At 37.3% G+C, this 21,674-nt stretch overlaps 2 protein-coding genes across 2 annotated transcripts; one reads left to right on the forward strand and one right to left on the reverse strand.

Moving 5' to 3' along the window:
* Positions 1–404: 404 nt before the first annotated feature.
* On the forward strand, positions 405–2,282 carry LOC114748873 (RING-H2 finger protein ATL46-like). Its single transcript, XM_028937346.1, has 2 exons — positions 405–653; positions 950–2,282. Exon 2 carries the CDS (start codon positions 971–973, stop codon positions 2,114–2,116), a length of 1,146 nt encoding a protein of 381 aa, XP_028793179.1. The 5' UTR covers positions 405–653; positions 950–970; the 3' UTR covers positions 2,117–2,282.
* Positions 2,283–14,921: 12,639 nt separating this feature from the next.
* On the reverse strand, positions 14,922–20,686 carry LOC114748874 (UDP-glycosyltransferase 90A1-like). Its single transcript, XM_028937347.1, has 2 exons — positions 19,351–20,686; positions 14,922–15,399 (listed from the first exon to the last, which is right to left on the reverse strand). Exons 1-2 carry the CDS (start codon positions 20,677–20,679, stop codon positions 15,142–15,144), a joined length of 1,587 nt encoding a protein of 528 aa, XP_028793180.1. The 5' UTR covers positions 20,680–20,686; the 3' UTR covers positions 14,922–15,141.
* Positions 20,687–21,674: the final 988 nt, after the last annotated feature.

Below are 21,674 nucleotides of genomic sequence, written 5' to 3' on the forward strand. Positions count from 1 at the left end.
TTGACCGAAATATCCTCTAATTAATTCAAACAGAGGGTTTAAATTATTTTCATTAAATGCTGTGCAATAAGTATATGGTGTTCTTTTGGCCAAAAAAGAAAGCACTCGTGTAACAACAAACAACTTTCAAGAAAGAATTTAATTTAATTAATGGACAAAATCGTAAAACTGGGCGGTAGACCTTTGACCTTGTTACTCAATCGCATTGGCGGGCGGAAGCGGAGGGTGAATGAGAGTAAGGCTGAGAAAAAGCGCCAATGAAATGAAATCGTAACACGGACGAAAGTGAAGATCACGCTCTGGTTTCGCGAGTGGGATAGTGAATTGACAGCGTTATATTTTGTCATCGCTAACCTCGCAGTTTGTAGCCCAGTGTCGCATTGGCTCCTTGGTTTCCTTGGCTCTTTACCAGAAACATGACAGGGACCTGAGTACATCCTTGGGGACAGGGACACTCTCCAGAGAACCCCTTTCGCGTTTTCACTTCCCTCTTCCCTCCTTTCGCCTGTTTAAGCATCCCATCATGCTTCCGGCTTAGGGTTTTCATTCGTGGGGTGGAAACTGCTAGCCTGCAGAAAGGTTAGCATTCCCGGCTCAAAATTTCAGGGAGTAAGGCAAGCGCACGCTTGGTGGACTGCCCAAATATGAGCTAGGTTGATTGTGATTCTGATAAGCCTTTCTCTCTCTTTTAACTGCCCCGTCCGTCACTGATTGCCTTTTCATTTGAAATGATGATTTCTGGGGGGAAAATACAATAGCTTACTCGTTGCTTCGTTTTCACAATCATCTTCCATTCCCTTTCTGGTGTATATAATTTCTTTGAAATCTGAGCGTTGAAGCTGTGTGTGAGTTTTGGCGTGGTAGACGGGGAATGTTCTCTTTTGGCTCTGGCAGTTTCACAATGTAAGTAGGATTGTGTTCGATGACGAGCGATTAACATGTTTTATAGGTCTGCCTTGTGATCTGAAGGATGCCGAGAAACATTTATGATTGGTTTTTCAACCACACCCATTTAAAGATGGCTTGGATTCCGCATCAAATCCAGAAAAAGGATGGTTATTCGAACTACCCGCCACCGGTTTTGCCTTCATATCCATCCCCATTCCCAGGTTCTCTCCGCAACGAATCAATGTCGTCGTCTTCACCTCCGTCTGGTGGCAGTAGTAGAAATAGTCCGGCTGTTCTTTTCATTATTGTGATTCTAGCCCTGCTGTTTTTCGTATCTGGTCTGCTTCATCTGCTTGTCAGATTTCTCGCGAAGCACCCATCAGCCGGTCCATCTGCTCAGTCTAATGGACACCAAGACATTTCTAACTCCGATACCTTGCAGAGGCAACTCCAGCAACTTTTCCATCTCCATGACTCAGGGCTGGATCAAGCTTACATCGACGCGCTTCCTGTTTTCCAGTATAGAGAAATTGTGGGTCTGAAAGAACCATTTGACTGTGCTGTTTGTCTCTCTGAATTCTCTGAAAATGATAAGCTCAGGCTGCTTCCTACCTGCAGCCATGCATTTCACATTGATTGCATAGACACCTGGCTCCTATCCAACTCGACATGTCCTCTCTGTAGAGGAACCCTCTTCAGCCCAGGATTCTCTGTCGAAAACCCGATGTTTTATTTTGATGATCCGAGGGAAGAAGATGGGTGCCCTTGCAATGGAGCAAGTGGGGTAACTGCCAGACAGAAAACTGTGGAAGTTGAAGAAATTGTAGAGAAAGCTGTTCTCCCTGTAAGACTTGGTAAATTCAGAAGGCTTGATATGGATGCAGGGGATAATGCAGGAGGGGAGACTAGTAGCAGTAATTTGGATGCAAGAAGATGTTTCTCAATGGGGTCTTACCAGTATGTGCTTGGCCACTCAGACCTGCGAATTACCCTGAACGATGACAGAAAGCTCTCGCATGGAACAGAAGAGACTGATAAGCTTTCAATGGAGGGTGATAAAGAAGCTAAAAAGATTACGAGCGTGGGTAAGGGGGAGAGCTATTCTGTTTCAAAAATCTGGCTGTGGTCCAACAAGGGAAAATTCTCAAGCTCTTCGAGTGATCAAATGGGCATGCCATCTCCTCTCAACACAGATTTACCATGGATGAGAACAACGGAAGGCACCTAAAAGGTGCCCTCATTCATTTTCCCCTCATCAAATGAATTGGATATTATCCGCATAGGAAACCTTGTAATAGAATTCCCGAATGTGATGATTATGGTATAATATTTGATGTAATGGAATTCTATATTAAATAGATATTAAAAAAAGGAGTACCTTATCTTGCTTCAAAGCTGATCTTCGGACTCTTGATTAAGAATGTGAATTTATCTTCTATGTTGCTAACCTAAGTGGCTGACTTTTCCTATAATAGCAAACGTTATACTGATAGTGAATTTGTATTCCATTTCCACCTTGATCTGCTATTCACGGTTGTTGATTGAATCTGATTGTGGAGCCTATCTGGAAAACAGAGTTGCCCTCACTGACAGTGTCAAGGTTGTGTATGGCAGGAGTCAAATGCCTTTGTCAGAGGGCCTTAATTTTTGGGGTGGTAGCTCACTTTGTTGAACAATAATCCTTTGTGGGGGACTGAGAATACAACCCTTCATGCTTGGTCATGTCCTAGGCTGGACGCCTAGGAAGTAGCCAGGGCTGGGATCCATGAAAACTGTGGCACATATTGTATCTTGCGGGGAGATTTTAATTTCCCTGAAAATCTAAGCTCTAGGGGCAGCACCGTGGGGTCGTTTTTAAAGCTCCCACGTGCATGCCCACAGTGAAACCTAAGCATTGAGACACATTAGAATCGTCAATGATAGGTCTCAAAAGTGGTAGTTCAAGGAGAAAAGGATACGGTGGTGACATTGAAGAGTTCTAGATTTATGCAAGTGTCTTCAGGGTCCTATGGATATGACTAACTGACAAATCAATTAACGATCATTGTTTGTTGTTGAGGAAGGTGTTAATCACCAGAAGCATAACCGATGCCACACGCCAGAATTCATCCTCTTGAACTTTGATGGAAACGGCAAAAAAGGATAAAGGGGGAGGTAAAATGGAAATGAGAGGCCTAATAACACGCACTTGTCTCAAGAATGTTGGTTTTGTCCGTCTATAACCTTAGGGTTTCAGCATTGGGCTAGAAATTTTCTTTTAGAGAAAGAATTTTGACACATCTATGAGGCAGTAATTTATTAAGATGGGTTAAGTATGCTGTTTAAGAATAAAATATTAAATGATGGCAAAAGGAGGAAAAGAAAAAAGGATGGCACTGAAAGTGGGGCTTCAACAGGAGCCACAGAAGGGGGAAGAATCCGTTGAGATCAGAGTGTGTATATATATAAAAGGATAAATAAGGGATGCTGTTTTTTTCCCTTTTTGGTGAGGGCAGGGTGGTATGTGTGCATGTGAGGATATTGGAGGGTAAAGAAGTTTGGGATTTGGGGAATATTGTGGAATGGCATGCTGGCAACGGCACTGGGAGAAGGAGAAGGAGCATGTGAAACCACATTGTCTTGAAGCTACACTTCATTTCATCTGTATCTCTATCTCTATCTGTACTGCAACTGATCTCATTTGTCGTGTCGTTTTGGTGTGATTCTTTCTTGGTCAATTATTATAATTATCTTATTTTATTAAAAAGGGATGGGGGAGCAGGCATCATCATCAGTGGCGCACTTTAAGTGGCCTCACATATCAGTTAGTAGAGTCCAATGTTGGGAGCACCAGAGTTGGTGGGGGGTGCCCATTCTAATCTGTATATGTCTTCAAACAAAACAAAATCCTCCAATATTTTATTAATGTTAAACTGAATATATTACAGTATTTATATCACTAATTGAAAAAATGTTTCCATATTCAAAAGTTGAAAGCCATGTACTGTAACTCACGCTCCCTCGGCGCGTGTCTCACCCCTTCTCGATCTCCTGTCAGAGGTCAATGGACGAGCAGTCCGGTCCACTCCCGTCCACGCTTCTCTAATATCAACGCATTCTCATCTTAGCCCAGATAAAGGAATTAAGAAAGAAGGGGTAAGGATCTTGTTGAACTAGTATTTTTTAAAAAAATATTTTTTGAAAAATTTGAGTATTCAGTACTGAATTTGAGAACTTAAGAGTGTAATAAAATCCTAATTTAACATTATTAAGTTCCTTATAAAATCTCAGGGCCCATTCTTTCATGAAATGAAAATCTCCTCTCTATCAAATATCAATGCATAAGTTGATACTAATCATTGATAACTCAATTTTATTTCATCTTTTATTTGTATGATTAATTTTTCCACACACTGTATTTTCTTTGAAAAAAAATGAAATTACCTAGTGCTACTTAAAAACAGAAAAAACAAAGGAATAAAAGGTTGTGGGTTTGATGATAAAAATGATCGGAATCGGATAAAGGAAAAGTTTGGTGGACCGGTTGACCAAAAGTGCAAAAAGCATCGGCGGGTCGTGCTTTCATTAGTGCTCGGCTTCCACATTGAATGATACAATCATAAAATTAACAAACAGTTAACTAAAACCATACCACTAAAATTAAACTAATTTTCGTAAATGAAAAAAAAACCCTATTAACTATTCCTCCAGTTCGAAATATAATACCCACATTATACTATAATTTATACTACAAAATAAATTTAATGAATCTTACATTTAAAACCAAAAAGAATATTAAATAGTTATCACGGATCCAATTAATGTGTGCACTGCATAAGATCTGAAAAATGAACTGAACCATATTATTCATGATTCATCGCTGCAAAAAAAAAAATTTAAAACATATATTTGATCAAATAAATTTGCTTTAAGTTTCAATTTAGTTTGTTAAATTTGAAAAGTGTATTACTATATTTTAATTCCCTTGATCTTAACATCATGACTTTCATTAATGAAAAATGCTAACTCAACAACCTTCAATGGTGATTCTACAATTAAATATTGACAAAACATGCTATAAATTTTATTTTTTTAATATAATTATTTTTATGTTTTAAAATTTAAGCATTTAAAAAAATTAGATACGTAATAAAATATTAAAAATTAAGCATTTATAAAAATAATTACATTAAAAAAATTAATTTAGAGTGTGCTTTTCATTATTTACTTATATAATCATCATTTCAACTTGTTGAGTCGACCTTTTTTTTATATTAAATGAGACTAATAATGTTAAAGTCAGGAGATTAAAAATGTGCTTTTTTTGGTTGAAAAAAAAAAATTGAAATCATCACAAGTTGTTATCCTTTGAGTGCGTGTTTGATGCGGTTCCTTCCCATTTCATTTGGCTTTGGGCACATCACGCCTCGCCGGATTCCTCTTTTTCTCATCAATTTTCGCACTCTGCTTGTTATCATCAACACACACATACATCATTATAATTTATAGCATAATAAATTAGTGATAAAATAATGTATATTTATAATACTTAATATAAGTGTTAGTTGACTAATTTGAATAGATTAAGAAAACTAATTAAATTAATTATTTGAATAAATAGATACCCTATTTTCTAAAATAGCTTTACTAATCAAATATATTAATTAGATCTATTATTATTACAAGCACTATTTTAAAAAAAATAAATGAGAGATAAATTAGATTAAGATTTTATAATTAAAACTAAAATAAAAACCAAACAAATTTTTATATTAAACGTAGAAATTAGCATATTACATAAGTTAGAAACAGACACCACCGACGCCTTGTTAATTAATAATTGGGCTATTTATGTTTGTCAGTTAGTATCTACGGATTAGTTGATGACGATCCCAGAATAATCTTCTTGTGCAGTGTCGTCTTGTGACTTCGCGGTGCTGATCCCATAGCCACCTAAACGTTTGCCAAAAAAGACAAAATATTGATCTTTAATACAGAATGTTAATTATTAAGTTAATTTTAATTCTAAATATAAAATTATTTTTATATTTATTAATTTTTTAAAATTATTTTTATAAATACTCTCTTAACTATAATCAAGTAATAATAAAAATGAAGATATTAAAAAAATGAGTATAGTATTTTAGGAAAAACATGTCATATTTCTTATAATTAATTAACATACTAAAATCTTAATCTAATCAAATTAGATAAATAGGTTTTATATTAAGAACAAAGCAGTACTAATTAATTGCTTAATCAAGCATGCTCGTTAATTAATTTAGTTCGTCTGAATTTAATTGAGTGCCGTTCTTTTTTTTTTTTGGGTCCAAAAGTGAGTGCCATTCAAGGTTTCTATTATTATGTCGTTTTGAACTTCATTGGGCTGTAATTGGAGTAATAATGCTAGCATTGGACGTCTATATCAGCACTCGATTATTCCAGCGGCACCGCCCATTTATTATATTGTTATCTCTTAAAATTTAATTCCCCAACAACAATAAAGCTTATAAAATTACTTACTCACAGAAGACTATTCCTTTTTCAACTGAATATTTTCCATCCAGATGAAATCTTTCAGTAAGATTTTCTTTAAAAAAAGAAAATTCTTCATTGAAATATTTTTTGAACAGGCAATTATATCAGATTTCCATGCAATTATTGTTTTGGTATTTCGGAATATCCTTAAAAATTAAAGAATTTAGTTATACAATAAAACATGGGGAAAATTAAAAAAAAAAAAAAAACTTTCGTAAAACAGTAAAACAAAAGGATGGAACGAGTGACAGGAAAGGGATGGGTGACGTTGATTCGCGCCCCCCACCAAACCGGCCGCCCTGCCAAAAATCTCCGTCGTCGTCTGTTGTGGAGCACGCAAGATGATAAACACTATCGCCCTCTCTCTCCGTGAACATAAGCCGAGGCGGCGGCGCAACTTTGCTCTAGTAATCTCGCCGGTATAATTAATTATCTGGCAACAGGGGACCCATCCACGGAAGACGCCGTAATGGAAGCAAAACGGGAGGAGAAATGCAGGTACAAGTACTGATGATGATGTTGTCGGGGGACGCCGTCGTCGAAATTGAGGGCGTAGCTGAGGGGATCGTACCGGAAGGCAGCGGCGGCGTGCTTGTGGGTCTTGGTGTTGAAACGGCTGAGGAAGGCGATGCATGAACATAGTCGGATCTTGTGGAAGCGACGGATCCAGCAGAGAAGCGATAAGTGGGGAGGAGTTATCCAGCTACAGCAAGGTGATCTGCTGGGGGAAGTCATCATGCTTATCGTTCTCTTTACACATGAATTCCCTTTCATCGCCATTGTTAGCCTCAACATATGGAGAGCGAAGAATTAGGTTACAAATGGAATGTATGTTCGTCAAAGGGGAATCCATCGATGGCCTACTTTAATTCGTACTAATATTAAAAGACTATTTAGTTAGAATGGTTTATAAATAATTTTTTAATAATGATTTACATAATATGAGGTAAATAAAGCAAAAAAAATTTTATCTTGATTTATATAAAAACATGTTTATAAATATTTATAAATGTAATTCCAAACCACATCTAACTCGTTTGGTTACTAACTTACTATATACCAGGAAGGCTGGTTGATACGTCTTTGTGGCAGCATAATGTTTAGCACCACATAATAGGCCACACTTGTTGGGCCATTCGGCTCTGTGGCAGCATCAGTAATGACGAACTATTCGAGTTCCTTAAAGTTGGAGGCCCAAGAGTCAAGTCCATTACGCTATATATGTAAGCATGTTTATTAATTAATTTAATCTAATTAAGGAATTTACAAGCAATATTAATAAACCACTTTTCGACTCTAAATAAATAAAGGGACCAGTCGAAAATTACCCTATATATGTTCAGAACCACCGTACATAGCGCGTAGAATCGGTGGTTTACCTTCTCTCGTTGCTACCGCTCTGCCTCCATATGGGCTTCAGCAGCATTTCGCTGCCCAGACTGATGAGCATGTGGTCGAGGAAAGGGGATGTGTTATGGAGAGGTGGGAAGGAATGGTGAGTCATCTACGAGTCAGGAGAATGGCAGGAAGATGACGATAGGAAGAAATGAGCAAAGGAGAGGAGAGAGTTTAACAAAAGGGTGTTAGTCTGCGTTTGATAGTAAGAACCAGTGGATCTAAGAGTAAAAAGATGTAGGATTTAATTAAAAAAAAATTGAGGGGCTTGATTCAAAATGAAGGTAAATTATAAGGACTTGCAAATTAATTTTTTCCTAATATTTTGATCTAAAAAAATATTTTTTAAATAAGTATATAATTCAAATAAATGTAATCTCTTAACTGTATATTTTTATTTAAAAGTTATTAGTTAAAATTTTAAATCTAAACCATAAAACTGATTTTAAATGGTTTAGATTGCATGCAGCCATGGTGTATCACTGTAATAAGTACTAAAATTGGTTTTTTTTCCTTTTTTCGGGGTACTATAACAAGAAGTTTATAAAATAATGCACTTGTAAATTCAGTTCATTGTCCATTATTCACGTTTCTTTTCGTTGAGATTTAATAGATAGCATTTCTCTATTACTTCATTTTGAATTTTACGTGAAAAAGCATATATATCTTCAAAGCTAATATTATAATACTACTATTATTTTTGTATTAAAGTTAGAAAGATAAATTACTATTCTTTATTTTTTTTTTATAATATGACAAGTTTACTACTGGATCTAAATAATTTTTCTTTTTTAAAAAAATGGGCTTCTAGGATTCTTTCTGAAAAAAGTAGCAACAACTTTATGTATAGTGTTCGTTTTTTTCTTCTGTAAACACGAAAAAAATGAAAGAAGTGCTAAAGTGCCATGTGAGGACTTAATTATTATTGTCACTGGTTTTGCTTTTTTGTTTGCTAGGGCCGTAATGTTTAATGATATTGTTTTGGAAAAATTATATGTAACAAATAAACATAAAAAATACAGAGACATCTCAAGAAATTCAATGTTTTACAAGTTGCTGCTAAATAGCATAACTCGACTGATAAATAAGAAAGTTCATTTATAAGCATAAATTATTAAATTTGACGCATGCAAATTTAACTTATAAACATGATTTTTTTTTTTTGAAATTAAACTTGTCTTTCTCCGGCGCCCTGACAGCTAGCCGGTTAATATGGGTTGAGCCCGCGGGCTCAACCCACCAACCTGCCAACAAGTGGCGGGTTGGGTTGATAAAAATTAGGACCGTTTTAAAATGGAAGTTTTGAGCCCATAACCACCAAGCCCGACCCGCAGCGGGCTAACCCGCAGGGTTGGCGGGCCAACCCATTTAACCATTTTTTTTTTTTGCAAACTTTTTTCCTTTGCCTCTCAGTCTCTACACTCTTAGCCTAGTCCATAGTGCAACAGTGAGCATCCATGTCTAATAGTCTAACACGGCACACCAACACGGTCCCAATTTCACATTTTGCTTGCGTGTCGCACTCCTCCCAGACCCAGTCTCCCAGTCGCCCTCGGCCAGTCCTAACTCCCAAGTCCCAAGCCCCAAGCTCTCTGTCTCTGTCTTTGCTTTACGCCTTTGCCCTAGCTCGTGAGTGATGATTGAGCACTTGATAGTGATTTGTGTAGTGACATTGTGTTTGTGACTTTGTGTAGTGTTAATTTGGATTTATGTTTTAATTTGAAATGTTTGTTAATATTAAGGACATATCATGTTCATTTAATCATATGTTTAATATTTTGATATATTTGAAACTTGAAACTTGGAACTTTGGATGGGTTCCATGTTTTATTTATGATACTTTCTATGCATGTTTATTTTAGGTATTTAGGAATTTGAGACTTTGAGTAGGTTTTATTAAAAAAAAGTATTAAAAAAAATAATTTGGCGGGTTGGCGGGCCTAACCCGCCAACCCCCCTCGCGGGCTGGGTTGAAAAATTTCAGCCCGTCAAAAAACGGTCTTAAAAAGTCCAGCCCGCCAAGCTTCAGGCCCGCCACGGGCAACCATAATCGACGGGTTGGCCCATATTACCGGCTCTACTGACAGCGTCACCATCCTTTATCAGCTCTACCATTATAAAAAGTTGCCATTATAATTCTGGTTTTTTGGGCATTGCTTTTGACTGATTTTCATTTTCTAACAATATAATGACCGTTATTCGCTAAACAGATCTTGCTAGTTTTGTCTCCATCATAAACAGATCCTGCTTAGTTTGTGGCACAAATAGTAGTAATGTAGTATCTGTCCTCATCTGTTGCACGGACGGTTAAAAAAACAAAAAACAAAGAAAAAAGTAACCATGAATATTATAGATCAAGTGACATTTTACCGTTTCAGTATTGTTGTCGAAGTTTCTGACCCGTGCTGAGTTCAGATACATGAGGTAGGAATGTTAAATTTGACATATACTATCTCCAATCTTTAATATAAGAATTAGATAACTAATTTAAGGATTAAAAAAATTAGTTAAGTTAATTATTTATAATATGTGTGTTGACTTCTCTACATTATCCTGTTTAGTAATGTATATTAGAATTACATTTGGGTGAAAATAACTTACAATATTTTTCAGAACACATTATAAATTTAGAAGACAAAGTGGATCGAAATCTTATATTTAGAATATCTAACCAACCAACTCTTATATTTAGGATCAGAAATAGTACTATTTTTGAAATTTTGAATATCGTTGCTATTATTATGCCTTCTGTCTGTGAGTGAATTTAGTTTGCAAGTGAGAGAGTAAAAAGTAACCATTTATGCTAGGACGATGCAGGGTGCGTAGACTTAAGCTGATGCGAGAAATATACAACAGATAAAGTTGCTGTTAATAAGTAACATATCTATATAAAAGTGGAGGAACTGAAACTTGCGTTTTAAACTTTTGAGTTAACATATGACATTGTCCACTGCTGAATGCTCTTTTTTTCTCTTTCCCATGTGTGTGTGTAAAAGGCTAAACGGCACCAGTGAGGGTTGAGAGTCAAAGTCGGAGAGAAGCACATGGAGAACTGGCAAGTGGCAAGAGAAGGGGGTAGGTGGCAACCTCCGCTAATTTAATTGTGTTGGCGGTAGTGGGTGCCCGATAGCCCCATTTGGAGGATGCTCTCTATTTATAAGAGCCAGGGATGCCATGTGGAGATCACAGCCTTATGGAATGGAGGCTACTGAGAAACTAAAAGCCAAAGAAAACGGAATCCCACGTAGCTGATAAAACCTCAGGCTCCGACTTCTCCATGCAAAGAAGTTCCAGATTGAGGTTTTATCACTACGTGGCTTTCCTCTGCTTTCTTGGATCCACAATACAGCTCTAGCTCCCATCTCCCTACTTACTGGTTCGCTGTGTCTGAACTCTGATCCCCCCTTTCTCTTTCCAAGTCATTTAACTCATTATCGGCTTCCAGCTACTCTTGTATGGACTTCTGCAGATCTAGGTATTTTTGACTGACTTAATATTACTTTCTCTACGGTGTGACTATATGTTATTTTAGCTATCAAAAAGTGCTTAATTATATTATTTGGCACGTAATTGGTATACACTAGCTACAAACATACTTGAAGGGCTATTCATAAGCTTTTTTTTCGTAAGAAAATCTAGGCAGTACATACAGCTGCAATAATTAACTTAAGATTCTCATCAGTTTTGACTTGCAAAATAATTAATTATGGTGATGTAGATGTAGGCATTTGCAGATGAAGATGCGTGGTTTCTTGCTTGTTCTTTATTTGAGAGGTCGGGGGTTAGGGAACTGACTTGTATGAAAGCATACATGTGGATGCTTTGTGGTATAATTGAATCTGAATATAAGGACACCCACAAGCAGCTTTTACTGGAGTTATATCGTCGCACTAAATCAAGATCTTGAAGATGGGACCTATATATCTTTTATTACTTGAATCATATATTTATGTGTTTGGCCAAAAAAAAAAATCATATATTTATGGAGTATGCAACAAAAGTCAATACCAGATCTCCGAGATTTGATGGGAAACTGTACGGAATACGAAGTTGAAATTAAGCCCTACGGGTCGGCCACCATTATAAAGCATGCAAGGCAGCAAAATGAAACGTGATCCGATGCATATATTTATGGCTTTGTGTCATCACAACAGTAATCCTCAGCTCTTCATCTACAAGTATAGTACAATGAAACATTAAAAAAAAAAAAAGAATAAGAAGAAGAAGTAATTTTGTAGCCAAACAATACCCTTAATTTTAGAAAATGTGATCACGTTCTTACGAGGTGATGAGGGAGTTGAATATGAGATCACACGTGAATATGGAGCTACTGGTCAACCACAACCACCCTTCATTCCCCAGTTAATACCCAATCGGCTACTATTTCTTTATTTTTCCGATTAAATGGCATTAATTCTGATTTCCATTTTTGTTTTGTAGCTTATAAGTGTTTCTAATGCTTTCCTTAACTGCTTTTCCAAACACCCCCCCCCCCAAAAAAAAATCGTTCCAATTTCTTTGGTCGGCGAACCAACAACGAAATCGTGCTTTATATCTGTCTAGAAGATCGTCTGCTTATTTTGGTTTAGCGCCTACATGTCTTGATCTGACAGCTATTAAGACAGGTTTACACAATTCATTTCACACAGACCATTTGTGTGTGGGTTTATGTTTACATAAATAATAATCGGGAAACAGCACGAAAAGTATATTAAGAAGTACATAAGTTTTGTACTTTACTCTTTTAATCCTATTTATAAGTTACCTCTAATGTATTTCATATAAACCATAAAAAACCTTAAACTTTATTAATTGTCATTTAAAGTTAAACAACTTTCCAACTTTATGCTTGTTTATTAATATAAATTATACCTCATGTAAATAAAGTCAATGTAATCATAAATGAAGAGTAAAATTACATCCATATGAAAAATTTCTTTCACTACTCTATAAATAGGACCAAAGAATATTTTTATTCTGTCTTATAAATAGAATAAGAAGAGTATATGGACAACCTATCAGCTTCTTAATAAATTTATTCTAAATGGAATTTTAAAATCCTTACATAAGAATATAAATGCAGTACAGTGGTCACCAATAAAAGCGGGCTTGTATTAATTATTTCCCGGTTCAAAAAATTTACAAACAAATTGTATTGGGCTCGCGACCTGTTCAGCTTCGCCCATTCATCAACCCGAAATTGCTTCGGTCAAAATTCGCCGAAATTCAGCAGTCAGTTTTGGATGTTTCAAGATGCTTTCAGGAATGGTATTGCTTCTGGCAGTTTCCTTTGGTGGATATCAGAAATTGAAGGGGTGTGTGTGTGTGTATTCCTTGCTCAAATGGCTTATGTTGATACTTTCTCTTAAATATTTATTCTGATTTATTATAAAAAAAAAAAGCATTTCGTGCACAGTGATTTCCTCTTGTGTGGCTCAACTCTGAAGATGGATGAAGGATTATCATTTCATATAAGTTCGTATTTCATGTCTTTTTGATATCAATATTACTAATAAATAGTAGTCGTCACTCGGATTGTAAAGTGTTTTTTGGGCAAATCAAAGATCTTCAGGATGGGAGTTGCAATAGAACTTCTGGATCATCCTTGCAATTTCTATGCTACTTCGTATTATTTATGTCGTTACGTTTTCCAGGATCATCGCCTACCATCTCTATATTACTATACGCTTTCACATATTAGAATTCACAGATTCTGATTTTGACAAAGTGATGGCGAAGGGAAAGAGACAGATGCAGCAAATTAAAGTGAGGGGACAAATTAAATGCGATGACATGAAATCAAATTATTAAAGGAGACTTTGTGACTTAAGCCTCACAATTGGAGAATTTGGTATGGCAGTGGCATATATGATGATCGAAAGGGTAATGCCGCACTTGCTTGGAACTGATATTCAATCATAGCGATTGATTGTGAAGCATGCTTAGCTTTAAAATTCCAGAGCCGTGAGAGAATCAGCCTCTCACTCGCTTTCTGGACCTAGGAATTAATGAATTTCCCTCAAAAATCAATGCACCTCGTTCTTTTCTTGTTTTGAAAACAATTTTTTAATTTTTAAAAATAACAAATAAGTTTTTTAAAAAAATAATTTGGTAATTTGTTTTTAGTTGGCTGTCTTAAGAACATAAATATGCTTTAAAAAACTATAAAACCAGAATAATTTTTACATTTTTTTTGTTTTTGTATTTCTTTGTACAAGATTGGAAAAACTTTCTTTTCTTCTTCCCTACTGCCCGGCCATGTACTAACACCAACAACGCCCGCAGCTTATAAATGTATTTTTTATATTTTTTACTTCAAACGTGAATTTTTTTAAAAATAATCATCCAAATATTTTTTCCTTTTTTTAATCCTCAAAATTTATTTTGAGAACAAGAAAAAAAAAGCCCGATATTTGCGTGTGATACTGGAATTAATGAATCTTCCGCCAATCCCCACACAGTGTTTTGGTTATCTCCCTCAAGTAATGTACTCCACGTGTGGCTGTTGAATTTGGTGCGGGCATATCGTGGCTGTCGCGTCGTCAACGTGGATGGGTTCTGGTCAAATTCCCAACTTACTTTCTACCACACACACAACACTACGGTCTTCATTCCAAATTTTACAAATAAAGTTAAAAACGACAAAAACATGCGCCACATGGCGACCAGGGATTGTGCGGTTGTTCTAAGCGGGATCCCAACCAACGGTGGTCCAGTTTTTCCTTTATAAGAAACCTCATCTTTAATTTCTTCACAACCCCTGCTTCCCATCCCATCCCATCCCATCCGCTTCATTACACAACTTAAAGAGACACAACACACTTCATTGATTCGCGTAAATACACATTGCCTCTTATATGGTTTGCTTCGGTCATTAATGATTGTACAAACCATGTATTCTTCCCGTTGTTAATATAAAACTTATTTAACTAATTTGATTAGATTAAAAATGTTAGTTAAGTTAGTTAATTATAAAAAACATGACACGTTTTTTCTAAAATATCATAATTATCTTTTTTAATACTCCCTCTTTCTCCTCTATTTAATTATGATTGAGGGAGTATCTATAGAGATAATTTAGAAAAAATTGATAAATATAATAAATAAGTCTTATATTTAGAATCAAAATCCACTTAACAATTAGATTCTATATTAAGAACGAGTATCACGTAACTAACATGAATATCTTCATATACGTACAATACCGCATGCCAATAATTAAACACTCCATTCTAGTCCTCTCCCACTTATTCATCAATAATACAAACAAAAGCGTTGTTCCTTTTCAATCATCTGTAGTGGGGTGATGGAACAATTATATTTCCACCACACACGTATCCATCATATGCCATTCGTATGAGCTTCGGACGATTCTCTCTTCCTGCATGCCTCCGCAAGCAGTGACTCTAAGGCTCGCCACGATGAACCGCCCTCCGCCACCGCCTTCTTCGCCGTCTCAGCCAATTCCGTCACTTTCTTCCTCACCTCTCTCCCCTTCTCTCCTTCCATCAGCTCCCTCACCATCGTCCTCACGCCTTCCCCTTTCACTAACCCTCGAACTGAATCGCTGTGAGTGTCCACTCTCATCCCCACTTTTATGTCTTCCTCCACCATTTTCGCGTTCAGGTGCTGTTCCGCCATCATTGGCCACGCCAGTATCGGAACTCCTGCGCATATTCCTTCCAGCACCGAGTTCCACCCACAGTGGCTCAGAAACCCCTTCACACTCTCGTGCATCAGTATCTCCCTCTGGTCTACCCACTCTCTCACTACGATTCCTCTCTTCTCCACTCTTTCTTCGAACCCTTGAGGCAGCTCCCACTCTTTCTTCCTTATAACCCACATAAACTCCACCGCTGATTCTTCCAAACCAATGGCTATTTCTTTCAGTTGTTCGCTTGATATCTCTGCCTGTGACCCAAAGGCGATGTACAGAATTTCCTGCTTCTCGTCTAACCACTCCATCCATGTTGGTTTTCTTGATCCTTCACTGATATTAATCTTTGGTTCTTCGGCCAGACAAAGCGGCCCCACACAGTAGTATGGTTTATGATCAGCCTGTTCCTTCATGTAATCAATGTACACAGGCTCCAGCTCATAGAAGCTATTCACCACCATTCCAAAGCTTTGCGAGGTGGATGAAAAAACGTTCATATGGAACTCAAAAGAAAGACTTTTTGGGTCTGGGTTTCGAAACTCGGGTTCTACGTCGTTCTTGCTGAGCCAGATCCACGGGAACCGGTTCAACTTGACCGACTCGTCGTCAGGCTGGGGCCCATTGAAGATCCCGGATATGGCAGCTTCTCTGCAAACGGCTACGGCGTAAGAGCTCATACCGTAGTAAACCAACCTGGGAATACCAAACTTGGAGGCAGAGTGCAGGGTCCACCATAAGAAGCCGTCGGAAACCATAAGGCTTATCCTTGGAAGAGTCTCCAGCATTCGTTCGAAGTGGGGCTGCATATGGACCGTGGCAGAGGTGAACTTGTAGAACAGAGACATGGAAGAGAGTTGATCGGTGCTCTCCACGCCGGCAGGGATTTCAGGGACGTTTGCGGGGAATGGAATGTCAACGATGGAGGCGCCAGTAGTGTTTTGGAGGGATTCGGTTACAAATGGGCGGTTCGCCGGGGTGGTGACAACGGTGACCGATGCGTTGCGACGGAGGAGGAGGCGGGCGAAGTCGAGAAGGGGGATGGTGTGGCCTTTGGCCATGAATGGAATGAGAAGAACGTGGGGTTGGCGTGAGCAGTCTTCTTCAGGCGGTAGCGAGCCCATGTTTTGCACAACTGCAATCTGCAGAGATTGATTGGGTGATGGAATCGGGAAAAGGGTTATATAGGCAGTTAGGTTTGAAGGATGACGCGTCCCCCACAAAACGTTTTACACATCTTGCACTATGTATTTACGGTGTAATGTAAGCATGTGCATGACAAATATTTTGAAAAATTTCCCCCTAATTAATGATGACGCATGCCTTTTTGACAGAATGGAATAGGTTTCGATGCTAAGCAGAACTCATTGTCACTTGGCATTATACTTTCTAGATTTAACTTGAGTGATTCATACTGAATCTTTTTTGTTTTTTTGTTTTACTTTTTTTTTTTTTGTTTATAATGCATTCCCCTTAAAACCAATACGCGCGCCAGCTCAATGTAATTTGTATACATGGAGTAAATCCTCCATCATTAATTCTTACAAAACCTTCAGTCTCTCTTTACAGTGACAAGTGGCTGTTGAATTTGGGGTGGGCATAGTCATGTCTGTTATCGAATTGTTGAAGAATTCTCGTGAAATCCTCAACTTAATTGTGTGCACCACATTCAATCTGAAACGAGCAAAGAAAGTTCAAAACGACAGAAAAATGTGCCCCCACCCAGGGATGATGGTGAATCTTTGTTCCACATAGACTGGCCCATGGTACTGAAAGCCACACCTGTTTCCATATGGCTGTATGGTCCAATTTCCTTTATTATTTATGCAGGCACAAAAGCTCCCGCTGTTCGCATCGCACGTACACTTCGCTTTCGGCTTGAATTTAGCATCACATCATGCCATCTGGATTATGCTAGCAGCTAGCAAAATCAAATACTCCCTCCTCCTTTCTCATATGTGTGTGTGTGTGTGACAACTAATTAAATTACGTGAATTGAAATGTTACTTAAAATTAGCTAAGACTATTAAATATGCAAAAGATTTTTTATTTTTTGAAAACATACCCTTATTTATGAAGATGTTGAGTAAGAAAGAGAATGTTTGGAAAAAGATACGAGAAAAGCATCTAATTAATAATTGAAATTAAAAATGAAATACGTGCATACAATTTTTAATGTGTGCAAAGTGTTTTTGATATATAGCACGTCCATAACCATATAAGAGAGAATGTTAGTTATACAAAAGATTAATACCTCCTGTTATTTTAGAAGAGCTTAAAATTTGAATTGCCTTGGTAGTTTTTATAATTAAGATCCCCCTTGTAGACTTGTAATGCATTTTTGCTATTTTTGTCTCTAATTAATTTTACATATTGCATTAATTAAAAAGTTGGCAAGTTGGTACACCTTTGATCCTATTTATAAGTCACTTTCAATATGTTTTATATAAACAAAAAAAATCTTAAACTTTATTAACTCTAATTTAAAATTTAACAAGTTTTCAACTTTATTTTTATTTAGTATACATTATAACTCATGAAAATAACGCCAACAATAATTAATGAAAGATAAAATTGTACATTCATATAAAAAATTTCTCTCATTATCTATTAATAGGACAAAAAAATATTCTCTTTTTATCCTGTTAAAAAAAAAGAGAGGAGTATATTACATTATCTTTCATATTTTTCCTCATACTTGTCCTCTTTCTTATTAATTTATTATTTTTAATTAATTTTAACTGTTTTTTTAAATTTAGTTATCAGGAGGACAGGAAAGAGTATTAGAATGGAGGGAGAGGAGTGCAGCTAAATGGAAACGAAGAAACCTCTGTGCTTGGAGAATAATTCATGATATCCTCGTGTAGCACGAGGTAGACGCGGCCAGCTGCTAACTTTCTCACAACTCGTAAGCGCCCACATGACCCATAACCCAAAATAAAGATGACGTTCACTTAATTTGTGCTCTGTAACAAAATAAACTACCCATTTGATTATTAATATAAGATTTATTTAACTAATTTGATTAGATTTAAAAAGTTAGGTAAGTTAATTAATTATAAAAAATAAACATGTTTTTCCTTAAAGAGTATTCATAGGAATAATTTAGGAAAAATAATAAATATAAAAAATAGATCTTACATTTAGAACCAAAATCAACTCGACAATTAAGTCCTATATTAAGAACCAGAAGAATATATCATCTTGTTCTGGTTTTTTTGCGTCCTTAATTATTCACCACACATTCTCTCATTACATTTTTTATGCATTTTCCTTCATTTTTTAATTTATTATAAATAAATATATTTAAAAATAAAAAATATGTTTTATCGATTTATTATTTTTAACTAGTTTTAATTAATTTTTTATTATACGCAAATTTATTATTTGATGGCTATAATAAGAACTAAATGAGCATATACTGAGTATCTGGCCCCGCATCAAGTTATTGCGACTTAGGGTAATTTATCAGTTATACGCTTATAGTACAACAAAACAAAGCCGTCTATCCTGGGGCCCTCTCGAGTGCTCCAATTCAAGCGTGAGTGGAGCAATGGAGATCGTTGGCAGCAAAAAAAAAAAAAGAGGAGCAATGGATCGGAGATCAGCATAGTGCCAACGCAAACGCGCCTAAACCAATCACACACCATTACTACGATCACCGGAGGATTCTGTCTTCTTGCATGCCTCCACAAGCATTGAGTCAAGGCTCGCCAGGATGAGCCGTCCTCCGCCACCGCCTTCCTCGCCGTCTCAGCCAACTGTGTTACTTTCTTCCTCGCTTCCCTCCCCTTCTCTCCTTCCATTAACTCCTTCACCATCTTCATCACTCCTTCTCTTTTCACTAACCCTCGCACTGAACCGTGGTATTTGTCAACCCTGAGCCCCACCTTTATCTCTTCCTCCACCATTTTAGCGTTCAGATGCTGTTCCGCCATCATTGGCCATGCCAGTATCGGAACTCCTGCGCATATTCCTTCCAAAACCGAGTTCCACCCGCAGTGGCTCAAAAACCCCTTCACAGCCTCGTGCCTCAGTATCTCCCTCTGGTCTACCCACTCTCTCACTATGATCCCTCTCTTCTCCACTCTTTCTTCCAACCCTTGAGGCAGCTCCCACTCCTTCTTCCTTATCACCCACATAAACTCCACTACTGATTCTTCCAGACCAATTGCTATTTCTTTCAACTGTTCGCTTGATATCTCTGCTTGCGATCCAAACGCCACGTACAGAACTTCCTGCTTCTTGTCTAACCATCCCATCCATGTCGGTTTTCTAGATTCTACGCTTAGCTGATTTCTCTGGTCTTCCGCCAGACAAAGCGGCCCCACACAGTAGTATGATTTATGATCTGACTGTTCCTTCACATAATCAATGTACACAGGCTCCAGCTCATAGAAGCTGTTCACCACCATTCCAAAGCTTTGTGAGGCGGATGAAAAGACGTTCATATTGAATTCAAAAGAAAGACTTTTTGGGTCTGGGTTTCGAAACTCGGGTTCTACGTCGTTCTTGCTAAGGCGGATCCACGGGAACCGCTTCAACTTCACCGACTCATCGTCAGGCTGGGGCCCGTAGATGATGCCAGAGATGACAGCTTCTCTGCTAACGGCTTCGGCGTAAGCGCTCATGCCGAAGTACACCAGTCTTTGAATTCCGAACTTGGAGGCAGAGTGGAGTGTCCACCACAAAAAGCCGTCGGAAACCATAAAGCTTACCCTTGGGAGATTCTCCAGCACGCTTTCGAAGTGGGGCTGCATGTGAACCGTGGCGGTGGTGAACTTGTAGAAGAGAGACATGGAAGGCAGTTTATCAGTGCTTTCAACGCCGGCGGGGATTTCAGGGACGTTCGCAGGGAACGGAATGTCGACGATGGAGGCGCCAGTGTTGTGGAGAGATTCGGTTGCAAATGGGCGGTTGGCCGGGGTGGTGACAACGGTGACCGATGCGTTGCGGCGGAGGAGGAGGCGGGCGAAGTCTAGAAGGGGAATTGTGTGGCCTTTGGCCATGAATGGAAAAAGAAGCACATGGGGTGTGCTTGAGTCTTGTTCACACCTAATCGAACCCATGTTTTCCAATTTACCAGAGTTTGCCAGTGATCGCCCCTGTCTGTGTGTGTAGCTTGAAGAAAGACCGTATGTCGGTGAATGTGAATTACATTCCAGGAACGACATGTGCAATAGTGGCGATACAATAAATATGCAGCCACTTTTTACCACTATCATATAATTAATTATAGGCCACACATGCTCACATAGCCCCCAGTCAGCAAGTTTCTTTCTTTTTTTGGGTAGATTTTTTATATATCATTTGTGAACGTATACGCACAGAAATTGTTTGTCATGTCAGAGTACGAATTCAATGAATGCTACCACACACGTATGATGACTAGACGTACAGGGAATTGAAAGCCCACGGACACGGAGAAGTTGTCGAGGCACGACAGTGACCTCTTCTAGAAACAACAATAATTTTACTCAGATTTCCATTCCTTTTTATATCACCACTGTGTGTTTGATTCTCTTGCTTAAGTAACCTTGCTTTTGTTGTGTTTTACTCTGGCTTTCATCGGAGACAACAACGCCACAGGTTAATTAGTTCTTATATTCAATTAATAATTAAATGACTACCCGAATTAATCTGTTAATTATCTTATTAATATGTCTGCAAAGATATTGTTTAAGCATTGCGATCTGATCCATGCTGGCCTCAGCGAACAAGAGATGCGTGATTGGGATTCCGTACGCGTTTGCTTGATCACTGGGGATAGAAAGGAATTACGCACACATAATCCGTTTGGATGAGCGATTGAAAAAGCAGCTTATTAAAAAAGCAGTTTATGGAGAAGTGAAGTTGAGTAAAAGCTAAATTGAATAAGCTGAATTGTGTTTGGATTGGAGTTTAGAAAAGCAGCTTATTTGCAAAAGTGAGATTGATAAAAGATTGTTTGGATAATGATTGAGCAAAAGTAAGTTTGGTTGTAAAATGACCAAAATAGATATGAGTTTTAATAAATAATAAAACATTATTAAAAAATAATTTCACATAATATATGAAATTAAAATAATTTAATATGAAGAAGTTATAAAAAATATTTTAAATATAAAATAAACATGAAAAAATAAAAATATTTTTTTAGGAGTATATTTAAAAATAAAAGTATATTTCTAACTTATTTATTGCTTTCAATTAATTTTAACTAATTTTTTATTATCTATAA

This window comes from Neltuma alba, unplaced genomic scaffold, assembly GCF_004799145.2.
Source record: "Neltuma alba isolate B1F8T4 unplaced genomic scaffold, ASM479914v2 tig00005851_pilon, whole genome shotgun sequence".
Lineage (NCBI taxonomy): Eukaryota > Viridiplantae > Streptophyta > Magnoliopsida > Fabales > Fabaceae > Neltuma > Neltuma alba.